This window comes from Corythoichthys intestinalis, chromosome 11 (assembly GCF_030265065.1).
Source record: "Corythoichthys intestinalis isolate RoL2023-P3 chromosome 11, ASM3026506v1, whole genome shotgun sequence".
Lineage (NCBI taxonomy): Eukaryota > Metazoa > Chordata > Actinopteri > Syngnathiformes > Syngnathidae > Corythoichthys > Corythoichthys intestinalis.
Genome location: NC_080405.1, coordinates 52,288,286 through 52,303,919, shown reverse-complemented (window position 1 = coordinate 52,303,919; position 15,634 = coordinate 52,288,286). Strand labels below are relative to the sequence as shown.

The 15,634-nt window shown below is 38.4% G+C and overlaps 1 protein-coding gene across 1 annotated transcript; it reads left to right on the top strand.

Moving 5' to 3' along the window:
* Window positions 1-502: 502 nt before the first annotated feature.
* On the top strand, window positions 503-14,780 carry LOC130923603 (thiosulfate sulfurtransferase/rhodanese-like domain-containing protein 2). Its single transcript, XM_057849377.1, has 9 exons — window positions 503-679; window positions 1,453-1,745; window positions 5,197-5,305; window positions 5,382-5,501; window positions 5,585-5,690; window positions 6,161-6,276; window positions 6,354-6,512; window positions 10,709-10,847; window positions 10,914-14,780. Exons 1-9 carry the CDS (start codon window positions 551-553, stop codon window positions 11,135-11,137), a joined length of 1,395 nt encoding a protein of 464 aa, XP_057705360.1. The 5' UTR covers window positions 503-550; the 3' UTR covers window positions 11,138-14,780.
* Window positions 14,781-15,634: the final 854 nt, after the last annotated feature.

The window sequence follows — 15,634 nt, the reverse complement described above, 5'->3', positions numbered from 1 at the left end:
AATTATTTCAACATCTAGCCTGAATCATAGCCGTGTTAATACATTTTGTTTAAACGCAAACATTTTGTAAATCTGCCAAGAATTTTGGGAAAATGGAAAATTCTGACGCAAGATGGCTTTCAGTTACTTATGCCGCTAATTGCAACTAGCCTTCTAAATGCGATATCTATGCATCAAACTACCACGCAAAATACTGATGTAGACGTCAAAACATTTTTTTTATGTTGGTGAAAAACGGAAATACTCGAAGACAATACTTTTTAAAAATTCATATTACAACTCAATCACCATTTCTTTCCTTTATTTTTAATTTGTTTGTGCCCACAGCCCACTAAAATGACTCATTAATTTTCAACTTCAAATCATATATCTCAAATGTGTATAGGTATGATGCTGCAGTTAAACAAAAATATAAATATTTAAAATACTGTACATTGTAAAAACAATTTTAAAAAAAATAATAAATAAATAATAAGGAAAGTGCAACCGCTTATTCCGTCCGGCTTCCCCATTGGAAGCATTTTTTTCTGCTGCAAAAAATACAATAAACATGTCTTCAATTTGCTCGGAGTTTCAGGACTGTGAAGAAGAAAAAACGTGTTCGCCTGGTAATCCATTAAAAGAGGAGAAAAAGCTGTGTGCACCTCTCAGACGTCTCTACAACCTCAACAAGAGAAAGGTACGAAATGTACATGTGAACTCGCGTCACTTTGCTCGCAGTATTTTAGCCGCGCTGAAACGTATACACGTCCCAGTTTTTAAAACTTGGTTTATATTGTGAAGTCAACTTCAATTTAAAAAAAACCCCATTAGAAATGGATACACATTTAGTATCTAAAATAATATCCACTAATAACCTAAGATTTCGCTACTTCCTAATACACAAAAAACGAGTCCTTCAGACAACAATTGCTACTTTCTTAAAAGCCACAGCTTTAGCGCCATCTTGTGGCGGATTATTTCTATTGAAAAATGGAAAATTTAACAATGTCTATTTTTTAACTGTTTACCGCTTTGTCAAAACCTGAGTGTTCCTTACAGACTGTAAGAATTTCAGTGCAAAATTTTTGTCAATAAATATAGCGACACGATATTATTGCAACATTCTTGCAAACTTTTATAACTCATTGCCCGCCATTGACAACGATAGACATTCTATTTATTTCGACTGGCTTTAAATGTTCACGTTTGAGTGCCATTAACGGCTTTAGACGGAGTCAAAGTGAATTGGACATCTAGCATCGTCAATGCCAGCCAAAGAGTTAAGATAGACACTATTGTAGTGGAAAATTTTGGTAGCAACCTCTTAGTTTCTTTATTAAACTGTTACATAATTTTAAAACAATTTATCGGGAGCCTATCGACAACCTATTCCGATACAAAATATCGCGATACAGCTCCATTTCGAGATGTTGTCACACCCCCATTAACAAGAAAATCTATCTTTTTCAGTCATTCGCTGCTTTTGTGTCATCCAAGCGGGAACCGGGTCCAGAAGCAGGCGGGAGTCCATCTTGGCGGTGCTGTGGACTTACTTTCACAGAGCACGCCACAGTACACCGGCACGTTGCCAGGATGCACGCCGGTGAAATCCAGCGGGTTGCGTGGGCCCATTACGAGCGAACGCTTAGCCAAAGCCGGCAGGGAGAGGAAGATGATGTCAAACCGAGCGATGAAAGCTTATGTGTGAACATCTCTGCTTGGATGCCAGATATTAGTCATATCCCAGAGGAGCAACTTGAGAGGTATGCATGGTTTGAAGCATTTTTTTTGGTACTTTTTAGGGTTGCATCCATAGTATCCAATACCGCACTACAATGTATTCAGAATTGGCAAGTAACAGACTAAGATGAGTACTAAGAATTGACGTGCTGATGGTACACAATATATACTCTTCAAGATCTAGTTTCCAACCGCTGGTCGACCTACCCAAGATGGTTGCTGGCTAGTGCTGCAACTATTAATTGATTAACTCGAGTAATTCGATTAGAGAAAAGCTTCGAATTTTGCTGCTTCAAGGATTCGTTTAATTAGAGTGGTGTTGATATGGTTTGTTTTACTGGTGCACGATAATTATTGGTCCGATAATAGGAATTATGACGTCATCCCGATAAATCCAATAACATTATTAATAGGACCGATAATATGTATTGTGCTGGCTTTACAGTTTACAGTGACTTTACACACTAGTATAGGAAAGCAGTTGACCATTTGCGGTGCATTGCTCCCACCTGATGGTCAGAATAATTTGTTGCATCTATTTTTTGTCACAGTAGTTTTGTTCACATTACAAGCTCATTCACATACACATTGCGGTGTCTAGCGGTCGCATTGACAATCGTGAATGCTTTCTGTTACGTTTCCGCCTCGGAAATATGTAAGTATTTTATGTTTACTACAACATATGGATGTGCACCATATTTTTACTTCTGTGGTGAAGGGTCATATGTACAGAACTTAATAAGTTGTTGTGTTCTAGAAGCCAGCCAATGCTTTAGTAGCTCAAGCTAGTGTGCTATGCTATACATATAATAGTTGTGTATATAAGTGTATTGTGCAGTTTGTTGTATATTGAGTATTGAATATGTGTATTTTTCTGTTGTACTTTCACATTATTAAGACGAGTGTCTTCCCATAAAAGCAAGAAAAGACCAAGCCTTGTGGTGTATGGAAGGATTCATTTTTAGCTGGCTGTCGGGCAGTGCAGAAGTGAAACGCACTGTTTTGTTCATGTCATTATGAAAAATCTGGTTAGATCAAAGGCAAATCTATGTTGAATCCACCTCTAGTTTTTTTGGTTTGTTTTTAAACCTCCAGGTGTTCAAAAACTCAGGCTATACATAAAAAAAAAAATATATATATATATATATATATATATATATATTATCGGTTATCGATATCGGTATCGGCTTTGAGGAGCAGGAAGTTATCGATATCGATATCGGTTTCAAAAAATGGATATCGTCCACCCCTAGTTTGTTTTTAAAGTGTTTCCATTTAGTTTTATTGATTTGGGTGGATAAACTACCCGAGTGGCAACAGTGAATATGACATAACTCTTCTAACATGGCTGGATCCAGCTGCTCCCTGTTAAGACCAACATAAGGTTGTAAATTTTTGTTTGTGATAATATGATTGTTTATGCATTCGTAATTTAGCTTAGAGCAGTGGTTCTTAACTGAGGTTCGGTGAGTAAGCCTCAGGGGTTTGGTTAAGGTTAAGAAATGTAGAGCCCTATGTTGTATGCCGACTAAATCTAGGAAAAGTGGCATTTTTTAGACCAATTTTTGGACTGGTTTGCTCTCAGTTAACAGGCTTTATTCCATTTTTTTTCAACTGACAACCCTTTATCTTATGGGAGTAGAAATCTGTTTGCTTAGTGGAAGGTTGACTGGCACTTGGTTTGAGGTATAAGTATAACAGACCTACAGACAGCGTGAACTGCACAGCAGATAATAAAAAAAAAATTGCCTCATTAGACGCCATGAAAATAGTGTGTGATGAAAGGATGCGACAACAAAATGAGAATGTAGTCCTGAAAAAAAAAGAAAAAAAAAAACAGTGTGAAATGAAATAGGTTTCATTTTCCAACGAGAAAATTACTAGGAAAAGGCAAAACTATTTGTAGTAAATTTGACTATTTGTAAGAAATTTGAACAGGAATTCACTTAGCTTGCTAGGTTTTGAATTCATTAAAAAATGGCTTTATTACGAAATTCCCAAGGGTTCGGTAAATGCCCCTGTGAAACTCGTATGGTTCGGTACCTTTAGCAAGGTTAAGAACCACAGGTTTAGAAGTATATTTAGCTGTTTGCTTTTTTTTTGTGGGAATATGTGTTTGGATGATTTGTTAAGATCACTGTAAAAAAAAAACTGAAAAAAATGTGAGCACTTTATAGCATTTAAGCTAGTGGTCTTTTGCTATGCAAGTTAGCTAATTGTACTTTTGTTGTACTTTGAGCTTCATTGACTATTTTTTATTTAACTAATTGAATTGTGAAATGAAAGTGCAATAATGAATAGTTTGAAAAAACCCTTGGGAATTTTGTTTTGTGTTCACATTTAATGCTCTTTGCAATGTTAGCAAGCCTTTCTTTTAAATCTCCTGAAATTGATTCTGCAATGCATTAATGTTCCTAATCCGATTACTCGATTATTCGAACTAACGGGTAGAATATTGATTGCTTAAATAATTGATAGCTGCAGCCCTACCGCTTGCTACGCACTCAGCTGTAAACAAAGGATAAACAAGGATACCCTTGTATAATGATAGATGTTCAATCGTGTAGCATCAAGTAATCCTTCTTCTGTGAATTTCAATAGGTTTATCACTCGCAGATGTCAATAGCAGTTACTCAGGTAAAATGCAAATGCTTTGACATTGATGAAATAATCTTTTAAAAAATCGGTTGAAAAATAAATCTTGTTACTGTTTTGAATTAATTTTTATGTCGCAAATTGAAATAAGTTTATCACTAATAGACGTCCAATCCAGGGCTGCAGCTATCGATTATTTTTAGTAGTCGATTAATCGATGAACTAGTTAGTTCGAATAATCGAGTAATCGGACATGGAACATAAAAAAATAAAATGCCTGAGCTAAGCCTCAAACATTATAAAAAATAAATAAATGAGGATCTAAGTTCAACAAAACAACAATTGGCTAACTTACATAGCAAAAGTCCGCTAGCTTAAATGTGATAAAATGCTAACTTTTTTTTACAATTCTCCTCACAAATTGTTTTAACACATAATCCCACAAAACTGGCTAAATATATCTAGAAAAGAAGTTATGAATGAATTAAAAAAGCATTAGCTCAAACAAAAACTTTGCTTATGTTTGTCTTAACAGGGACCAGCTGAATTCAGCCATGTGAAATGAGTTATGTCATATTCACTGTTGTCACTAGAGGGCAGTGTATCCTCCCAAATCAATAAAACTAAATGCAAACACTTTCAAAACAAACCATGACAACGCCACTTTAATTAAATGAATACTCAAAGCAGCAAAATTTAATTCAAATCTTTTTTCTAATCGAATTTGAGCGGGAAGGTGGCATTGAATGAACAGCCCTCCCACTTCAAATGGATTAGACGTCTCGTGAGATCAATACAGTATCAGCATCAGGTATCGGGAGCCCAAGAATGGTATCGGCACCACTATTAGTTTTAATTCCTTGTTCTTTTTCTGCTCAGAGGACCTGGCAAAGTTCTACTGTACTATCACTACTGCCACGTGGAGGAGCCGCACGTCGTCTGCGCTTGGCAGAGAGCTTTGTGCCAGCGTCTCCGCCTAACCGGCAAGGTACGCAATCCAGTAGTTGCGAGGCAGCGTGTCTTTACTTCTCACCAAATGTGACAAATGTCATATTTTGCTTCAGGTGAGAGTGGGTACAGAGGGCATCAACGGAACCGTTGGTGGGACCCGCGTCGCCACTGAGGTCTACGTGGATGCCATGTGCTCGCATCCGCATTTCCACATGGTAAAAAAGGATTTTAAGGTAGGGTATTTGCCAAAATATGACGTTCCGACCCACGTGGCAATGAGTGATCATGTTTCAGCACCATCGTTGCATGTGTTCAGACAAGCGACGGCGGTTCTGAGTGTTTTACCGAGCTGAAGGTGGGGGTCTTCAAGGAAATTGTCCCAATGGGATTGGACCCCAATGTTCTCTCCTATCGACTCGCAGGTAAGTATGAACTGATGCTAGGTTGCCATGTCAACCGGAAATATGACGTTTTTTTGCAGTTATAGTTAGCTTGGTTTGTTTTCACTTTCTGAACCATCCTAAAAGTACTAGAATTTAGAAAAAAAAAAGTTTTTTCTAAGTGTAAAAAGTATTGTTGCACCGATACCAGTTTTTTGTGTGCCGATACCACTTTTTTTAATTATTATTTTTGAACAAATATATACATTATTTTTTACTGCATACTCTAAACACCATTAGAGGGGCCGATAACCGCTTTTTGGAGCCGATATTCATTTGCAGGAAAAGTTCCCGTACAAAAAAAAAATAATGCAAACACTGAACTCCATTGAAATGCATGAAGCATGTTTATTGAATCACACAAATTACCATTACCATAACATTATTACCAATACTAGTATCAGTATTGGTGCAACACTAGTAAAAAACATTGTATATGTTTTTCTGATCAGGAGTTCATCTAGAGCCGGAGGAATTTCACAAAAAGGTAGAAGCTCTGATGGCTGAGGGCGATGAGCACAGTGACACCGTCCTGCTGGACTGCCGTAATTTTTACGAGAGTAAAATTGTACGTAACGACATCCTTCTTTTTTATTGATGAGGTGAACTAGGTGATTTCAAACTCTCTTCATCGCATCCAATCAGGGTCAGTTCTCGGGATGTCTGGCTCCAGACATCCGCAAGTTCAGCTACTTCCCAGACTACGTGGACCAGAACTTGGAGCTCTTCCGAGACAAGAAGGTGCTCATGTACTGCACTGGGGGAATTCGCTGTGAGAGAGGATCCACTTACCTCTGCTCCAAAGTAAGTTTTTGCTTATTCTAAGCATGTGCAGGTATGAGATTCTGACGGTATGATAAACTTAAGCAAAAATATCACTAGAGCTGAAACGAATATTCGAGCAACTCGAGTAACTCGAGTTTAAAACTGATCCGAGTAATTTTATTCACCTCGAGTAATCGTTTATTTTGACAGCTCTAAGCACCACGTTTTGCTCGGAGTACTTTTAATGCGGGACAACGCGCTGATGTCACGTGCGTGGAGGAAGAAGCCAAAAAAAAAAAAAAAAACGACGCCGACGTTGCTAAATACTAGCCCGCACGATGCTACGTTGGTAGCAGGTAGCGTCTGATGAGTTTCATAGAGATCACATGTATGTTGAACTAGATGCAAAATGACAGACTCGGCCGCGTCTGGGCAGCGTTAGGAAACAGCCGCCATCTTAAAGCAGTAGAGCGCTAAGCGCTAATAAAGAGCGCTAAGCGCTAATAAATAAGATTGACAATACTGTCACTAGCTCACGTAACAGCCCTGCGGAGGGCTAGGTTTCTATTAATTATGACCACTGTCGATGCATGGCTAACGTGTCTTACATACAGGCTTTAACATAACATCGCGTTGTGGAGCGATGAGGGTGTAAAATAAAAACTCAATAATGCTAACTATCAATTTTAGCACATTAGTCATTGCTGGATAAAACACCAAGTAGAACTGGTCCCTAATGTGCTCCAATACAGCCTGTATCATACATTTATTTTGAACACTGCAAAAACTCAAAATCCTATCAGGACTTACAGTTTAGACTAACTTAAAACTTAACTAGAACTTAAAAGTGGCTTGACACAAATAGAAATTCAATTGAAACGCGTGGGAAAAAATCCTAACTTTTAAGTGATGTGTGTTACCAAGCGTAACGGCATTTTTAGGTATGTACATCAGGGGTCGCGTTAACCGGATATTTTCCGTCGTTGACCGGTTTTTTAAAACGGTGACGGAAAAAACTGATATCCGTCCGCATTTTGACAGGTTGCAATTCACACCCCAGACCACAGGGTGGCGAGTCAGCATATTAATTAGCTATTGTCTCTCTTAATGCATGACGTCGTTGGCTCTTCTGTCAGAATATTGTAGCGTCACCGGGGTCTGGCGGCGGCACCGTGATTGACACATCAACGCGAGGTTCTTATTGGTGCACCCGGTGTGCCAGCGCGTCATCCAATCACCCAATCACATGACGTCACAACTCCGCCCCCCTGACCGGAGCCGCCATATTGTGTGTCAGCTCGTCATATTTACACATTACCGCTACGTACATGCCTCCTATTACGGCGTGTTTTTCTGCTCGTTAATATTAATAATCAAAATGGTGAAGGCGTGTGTGGCGGTTGGTTGCTGTAACAGAGAAGATAGACGGAGAGACTTGAAGTTCTACCGTATTCTGAGAGACCCGAAGATGAGAGCGAGATGGACTGCTGTAATTCGACAACAAATCTGGGCACCAAACGATCACCACAGACTATGTAGTAGTCTTTTTATATCTGGTAAGATGCATTTAATATATATTTAGAAGATTTTGGGCTGACAACCACAATTAAGATCATTGTGTGACGTTGGTGATTGGGGTCTATATCGTTGCCTCTTTTTCTTTGGGGGCGGAGTTGTTGGTAAGCAGAGTAAAAAGGGAGAAAAATACCACGACTTCCGTGTCTAATTTTTCGCCGCCAAGCAAGTGTTACAATATTAATTAAAAATGAATGAAAACTAAAGACTATTGAATATGTCATCATTATCATTTAAAAAATTGAAGTGACGGGTAAAAATAGACTATGACCGGATTTTTATGACCCTGTCAGTCAAAATGACAGACAACAAAAATGTCTAGCGCAACCTCTGATGTACATATATATATTTTTTAATAAGATCTAAAGGTTTTTTGAGTGAAAGCAGTGAATTAGTCTTTTTTTTTTCTAGTTACATCTGAGATGCAATTGTTGGCTGTTTTCAACAATATACTGTACATCGAAAATAAAGTCATTGATTGACCGAAAATGGTTCAAGATTAGATGAAATGTCTTGTTATCTCGTGTATATTTATAATTGCTCTTCACCTAAAAATATATTTGTGTTATCCGATTAATCGATACAATTTTCAGTCGATTACTCGATTACTAAAATATTCGATAGCTGCAGCCCTAAATATCATGTTTTCACATTATCACAGAATTACGATTACAACTCTAAAATGTGTTACTTTGAGATATCTGGGTAAAAAAATAAACTTTTTTCCATTGAAAAGGATTTTTATTTTTCAAAACATTAGCAAACTGGAACATATGTACAGTATAATGTTAAGTTAAAATAAAAAAAAAAACAACAACAAATATTCTAGATAAAATTAAAATAAATGCAGTCCTTTTGGTGAGCGTAAACCCACAGCCACACTTAACATTATTATCATCAGAACAAAAATAATTGAATTATTTTCCATAAAAACCACGTGTGGATGACTAGTATCATGTTGACATTAAACACACACTCTCACTTTCGGAGAAAAAAAGCACGTTTTACCACCACTAGACACACTAAACACACTGGAGTTAACTCTCGTAGGTGGTGGGAAACATTTGTGATAGTGTTAACTAACCTTTAATTTTGTATAAATGCAAAACCATATTGGAGGTATTGCCTCCTCAGCAGCCACCCTCTGCAAACATGTTTTACATGTCGGTTGGCCCTCCTCCTCTAAGCCGCGGCCGTCTATAACTTTACTGTAGCCGAAGTATTCCCTTTCCAGCGATTTCGTTTTCGTCGATGGGGGGAAAAAGTTCAGGACTTTCACCTCCTCCAGCCATTGTGTAGCACAGCTGACTCATTGACACTGAGCAACAGCCAGTGGGGGAGGGATTTCTCCTTGCATTTATGGTACATAAAAAATAGCTAATACCTTAGGGACGGTATGACGGAAAATTTTGGCAGTTCCGAAACCCCGACGTTTTCATACCACGGTATAGCTTGAAACTGGTTATCTGCACATGCCGCAGTTTGTACTAATGTTTTGTTTTCACATAATTATTTATCAGTTAGCGTCCGCACATCATTAAAAACAATCACGTAAACTTGCCCCAAGTATTCAACCACAATTGAAAACACACAATAAACGGTACAAAAGGTGTTATATACTGGTATTGCCTCCGTGGATGCTTCACAAGCAACAAAAGTGCACGCAGTGAGTTTCGTCTTTTTTTTTTTCAAATGTTGACCTTAGTTTTTGTGATGCATGCATTTATTTTGGCGCAGGAAGCGTAGAACAGGAAGCGATCGCATGAACAGATGTTCGCCACCCACCCCACACGCACACAGAACAACCATCAGCCGGGTGGCAGAGGTGACAGCCTGCGCGCACATTTTGTTTCTTGTGAAGTATCGTCCAGAGGCGACGGCTGTATATAACACCTTTTGTACTGTTTATTGTGCGTTTTCAATTGCGGTTGAATACTTGGGGCGAGTTCATGTGTTTGTTTTTGATGATGTGTGGACGTTATCGGTGATACATGGTAATCGTTTGTTATTACTCTATCAGCAGCTACTTGTCAATGCAAATTTGAATTGCTGTTATTGAAGATGAGACTGACTTAATTTCATTTTGTTTTAGTTTTATTCTGCAAGTGTTGATTTCATGAGCAGCTGAATAAAGTCAGCAAACCACACGGACGTCTGACTTTGTCATTTCAGAGTTTAGTTCGCTGTCTAGCTAGGACTTGGTGCCAACGTCTTAGCGAGGACAAAAATGGCATGTTTTTGGATAATTTTTTTTTTTTTTTTTTTTTAATTCAGAGTGTGTTTTGAGGTATTCAAAGGGTTAATTCCGATATACACGGAAATCTGGGTTACATCGCCAGCGCAGGAACTGAATTCATTCGGAAACTGCGGACTACCTGTATACTTATAAGTCCGCAACTAATTAATCAATCCTGATACAAAAAAATCAAAATCGGGCTCCGAGGATCGATAGATACAGTTCCTTGCTACAAAGCCACCAAGTTTCAAGATGATCGGTTCACGAATGACAGAGGAGTAGGACGTCAAAGTTAGTGTCCACAAGAACAACAAAAACCTGAGTGGCGATATGACAGGCCTTCAGCCTTTAAAAAACTGTTACTTCACAAGCGCCTTGTTGAAGTTACTCTACTTATACCTAATATTTCCCTAATTGTTTGTAGAAAGTATGTAAAGAAGTTTACCAGCTAAAAGGTGGAATCCACAAATACCTGGAACGCTTCCCGGACGGCTTCTACCGCGGGAAGCTCTTCGTTTTTGACGAGCGCTACGCCATCTCCACCAACAACGACGTCATCGCGGGTGAGCTGACCTTCACCGCTCCTCTTTGTTCCGCCTTTTCAGCCCTTACCTTTACTCTTTCTTTAGTTTGCAGGTACTGCGGACGACCTTGGGACCGTTACCAGCTGTGCACCACGCGCTTCTGCCGCCAGCTTGTCCTCTCCTGCACCGCCTGCCGCTCGGAGGGGCGTAGCGCCTGCTGCCTCGGCTGCTCGACTGGCGGCGCGCGGCGTAAAGAAGAGTGCGAGTGCACGGATGGACGTCTCAGGATCCCTCATGATGTCATTGATGACGAAAAGCCCATTCATTAGGTACACTAGGTTGATGATCACACAGATGGCAGGAAAAGTGGGAAGCTTTAGGTACCATAGGCAGTGATTTTTGGGGCAGTGGGGCGCACAACATGTTGATGACCCTGAAACGCAGTGTCAGCAATAAAAATAACTGAAGTTGAAAATGAGCGTTTCTTGTTTCCCATCATTCTTGAGGGGAATTCTAAATCAGGCTACTTAGGACAGCTATACTTTTCGCCAAGATCGTCATCCACTGAAAATGGTACGCCTGCTGATGTCGTGCAAACTTAGCCACATCAAAAATTGTATCCCCTGGATCTTTTTTTAGTCATATTATGTAACATACGTACTGAACGTATAAAAAAATAGGCAATGTTTTACTGTTTTACTCATAGGATGACCTATAACTGCTATTACTATAATTCAAGGCCTGTATGGAGTTTCTCCAGTTTAACTCATTCACTCCCAGCCATTTTCAACGGTGCAACCCCTTTCCCTTCCGGCCGTTTTACTGGATTTTGACTGATTTGCAAGGCCCACAGAAAATTTTGTTCTATTGCTATATAAACATGGAACCCACCAAAAGAAAGATCAGGCTCTCTTCTTTCAGCAGGAAAAAAGTAAGTTCATATCTTTTTCCATTCTTTAGAAATCAGTATTAGAAAATAGCGTAGTTTGAGTTAAATTTCTGATGAAAAAACAGAGAAATTGAGCTTTTTGTGAAAGCAGACATTTCAAGCATAACTTTGACTTTAACACAGCTATTTTTTGCTTTATTTACATCCCAAACATCTAAATAATGTCTTCCTTTTACAAAATAACATAAACAACAAGACAAATAGAGCTTTTGATAGCAAAGTAACAATTTATTTACACATAACTAACTGAGAGATGACGCTGTTGTGGCCACGATAGCCAGTTAAACTTTTCCCTCATCGCCGCCTGTCTCATAAAGATGGATTTTTTTGAGTCTTTGTGGGGTCTGCTCGGAGAGCAGCACGGACTCAACTAGAGCTGAAACGAGTACTCGAGCAACTCGAGTAACTCGAGTTTAAAAACTGATCCGAGTAGTTTTATTCACCTCGAGTAATCGTTTATTTTGACAGCTCTAAGCATCACGTTTTGCTCGGACTACTTTTAATGCGGGACAACGCGCTGTCACGTGCGGAGAGGAAGAAGGAAAAAAAAAAAAATTTACTGCAGCCGACAGCCGCCACAAACGACGCCGACGTTGCTAAATACTAGCCCGCACGATGCTACGTTGGTACAGGTAGCGTCTGATGCGTCTCATAGAGATGACATGTATGTTGAACTAGATGCATAATGACAGACTGGCCGCGTCTGGGCAGCGTTAGTAAACAGCCGCCATCTTAAAGCAGAAGAGCGCTAATAAGTAAGATTAACGTTACTGTCGCTACTAGCTCACGTAACGTTAGCCCTGCGGAGGGCTAGGTTTCAATTAATTATGACCACTGTCGATGCGTGGCTAACGTGTCTTACATACAGGCTTTAACATAGCATTGTGGAGTGATGAGGGTGTAAAATAAAAACTTAATCATGCTAACTATCAATTTTAGCTCAGTAGTCATTGCTGGATAAAACACCAAGTAGCACTGGTCCCTAATGTGCTCCAATACAGCCTGTATCATACATTTATTTTGAACACTGCAAAAACTCAAAATCCTATCAGGACTTACAGTTTAGACTAACTTAAAACTTAACTAGAACTTAAAAATGGCTTGACACAAAGAGAAATTCAATTGAAACACGTGGGAAAAAATCCTAACTTTTAAGTGATGTGTGTTATCAAGCGTAACGGCATTTTTAGGTAAGATATATATATATATTTTTTTTAATAAGATCTAAAAGTTTTTTGAGTGAAAGCAGTGAATTAGTCTTTTTTTTTTTTATTCTAGTTACATCTGAGATGCAATTGTTGGCTGTTTTCAACAATATACATCGAAAATAAAGACATTGATTGACTGAAAATGGCTCAAGATTAGATGAAATGTCTTGTTTTCTCATGTATATTTATAATTGCTCTTCACCTAAAAATATATTTGTTTTATCCGATTACTCGATTAATCGATAGAATTTTCAGTCGATTACTCGATTACTAAAATATTCGATAGCTGCAGCCCTAGACTCAACGGCATCGTCCGCTGCACTGGTGGCCACAGTCGTTCTGCTCTGTCTTCCAGCGCCTGGCACCCCGGGCGTCGTCTAAGTTGTTCTCCATTCGGTCGTATTCCGCCGGTGCCCGGCCGTTCGTTGCCGTTGTATCGGGTTGCGGGTCTTACCAAATGTGGTACTGCCCTCCAGTGGCCAGTTTTATTGCTTTAAAATGGATTTTCAGCTTTGTGCTTTGGAGCTAAATTGAATCAGAACCCAGAGATGTCTCTTGTAAAAAAAAAAAAAAAAACGTAAAAGACGTATAAATACGTCTTTGGGATACTGAAACAATTAAAAATAGAACGTATTTGTACGTTTTTGGGAGCAAATGAGTTAATAAACGTCGATGTCCAAAATATATAACTTCAGTTCTTTTCTGGCTTCAATTAATTGTTTAAGTTGACATAACCCGTGTGTGTGAGTGTGTGTGCGCGCCCCTGCGGCCAGGGGATGCAATTTTTGACCGGGGTAACTACATTAGCAAGACACCGATTGGGGCTCTGTTGTACAATTAGCGTCTTTAGTGGGGCAAATTGCTCGCTCACCATTTTGGCGGTGCGCTGCGGCGTTTCATGGTCCACATTTTCAATACTTGGTTCCTGCTCAGTAGTTGTTGTCGCTTTTGAAAGCTTAGGTTTGAAAAAAAAATACGTATAACCATCTTGCCTTTTCAGTCTTCAGGTGGTTTTGGCTAAAAAAAGCAAATGAGCGTCTAAGGTGCTTGTCACATGATCTGTTGGAAAAATAATTTTGACCCATTATAAAAATATCTTTTTTCTTTATTTCATTCATTTTTTTTGTCTTTGTTTTATTGCTTTACAACTTTTATAGACAATATTTTACCGGAATTTTTATTTTTAATTTTAAAATCATATATAGGAAAGTCAATTACATGCAATGACACTTTTCGGCCACTTTACAGACCCCCTCAAGTTATAAAAGACGTATCATTCAACTAGTTGCCAGTCGACATTTCATCACAAATGTTATGAAAATATTTTATGAAGGTTGAAAAGTTACCTAGTTTTTCTTTAAAACTTTAAAAAATGAATTCAAACTAATTGTAAAATATTAAAAAGAATAAATAAAAATTCAAATAAGTGTGGCCTCTGTCTACTTGCTTCGGGAATTTTGATTTTTTTGTTTTTGTTTTGTTTGATAAGTTTCTTGTGACCTAACAAAGCTTAACTATTGGCTGCCATTGATGGCAATAGACCTCCAATCCATTTCAACTGTACGTCTATTGCAGGCAACAGGTATTTTCAAGATCAGTTTCCCTCCTTTACCAACTACTTTTATGAAACTATAAAGATTGAAAAGTTACGTAGTGTTCCTTTAAAGAGAAAAACAAGCTATTCATTCATATAATTTTTTACTTTGTATGCTTCAAGCTTTTGTCAATAATTGAAGTAGACTTATATCGGGTGCGATGACGTTTCAAACTTGTCAACACTGCAGAAGTGGAGCTTTTATTTGTGTTAACAGCACAACATGGTGTATCTAATTAAGTGGATTTTCTTATATTTAACCAATAAAAGACTAATTTGGGAGGCTTTTAATTGATTTTGGTGTGGAAAATATTTTATCTTGAGTCTACAGTATTGCCTTATTTCAGGGGTCCCCAAACTACGGCCCGCCCCCACATTTGGTCAGGCCCCCTGAACAATTAAAAAAAATATTATTTTTTTTATTTTTTATGTGTTATTTATTTCCTGGCTTTTTCTGTGAAGAACCCAGAGAGGGTTATTTGGTTATTATCTATTTAATTAATAGTAAAGATGTCCCGATCGATCGGCATCCCGGTCGATCGGGTCCGATCACGACATTTTTAAAGTATCGGAATCGGCAAAAAAATATCGGACATGCCTTTTTTAAATATATATATATATATATATATATATATATATATATATATATATATATACAGTGGTACCTCTACATACGAAGTTAATCCGTTCCAGGACCTTGTTTGTAAGTCGAAATGGTCGTATGTCGAGCAGGATTTCCCCATAGGAATACATTATAATTCCATTAATTCGTTCCACAGCCCAAAAACCTGCACTAAATCCTTAAAAAATACTGCTGGTGCTATTACAAATGGCAATTACACGTAGCAAAACAAATAAATTATAAATCAAAATTGGAATAATGTAATAAAAAGAATAATAATAATTCCTGTAATAGTGTAACGAATCGGGTTCTAATAAGGCGGACGTTTTTTTGTGTACCTGAACGCACCGCGGGGCTCACGTGCCAGAGACAGACCGGTGAGCTTGAGTTTCACTTTCACTTTGAATGTTCTCTTGAGAACACCATCAATTGCGGCAGACAGCAGGCGTTTTG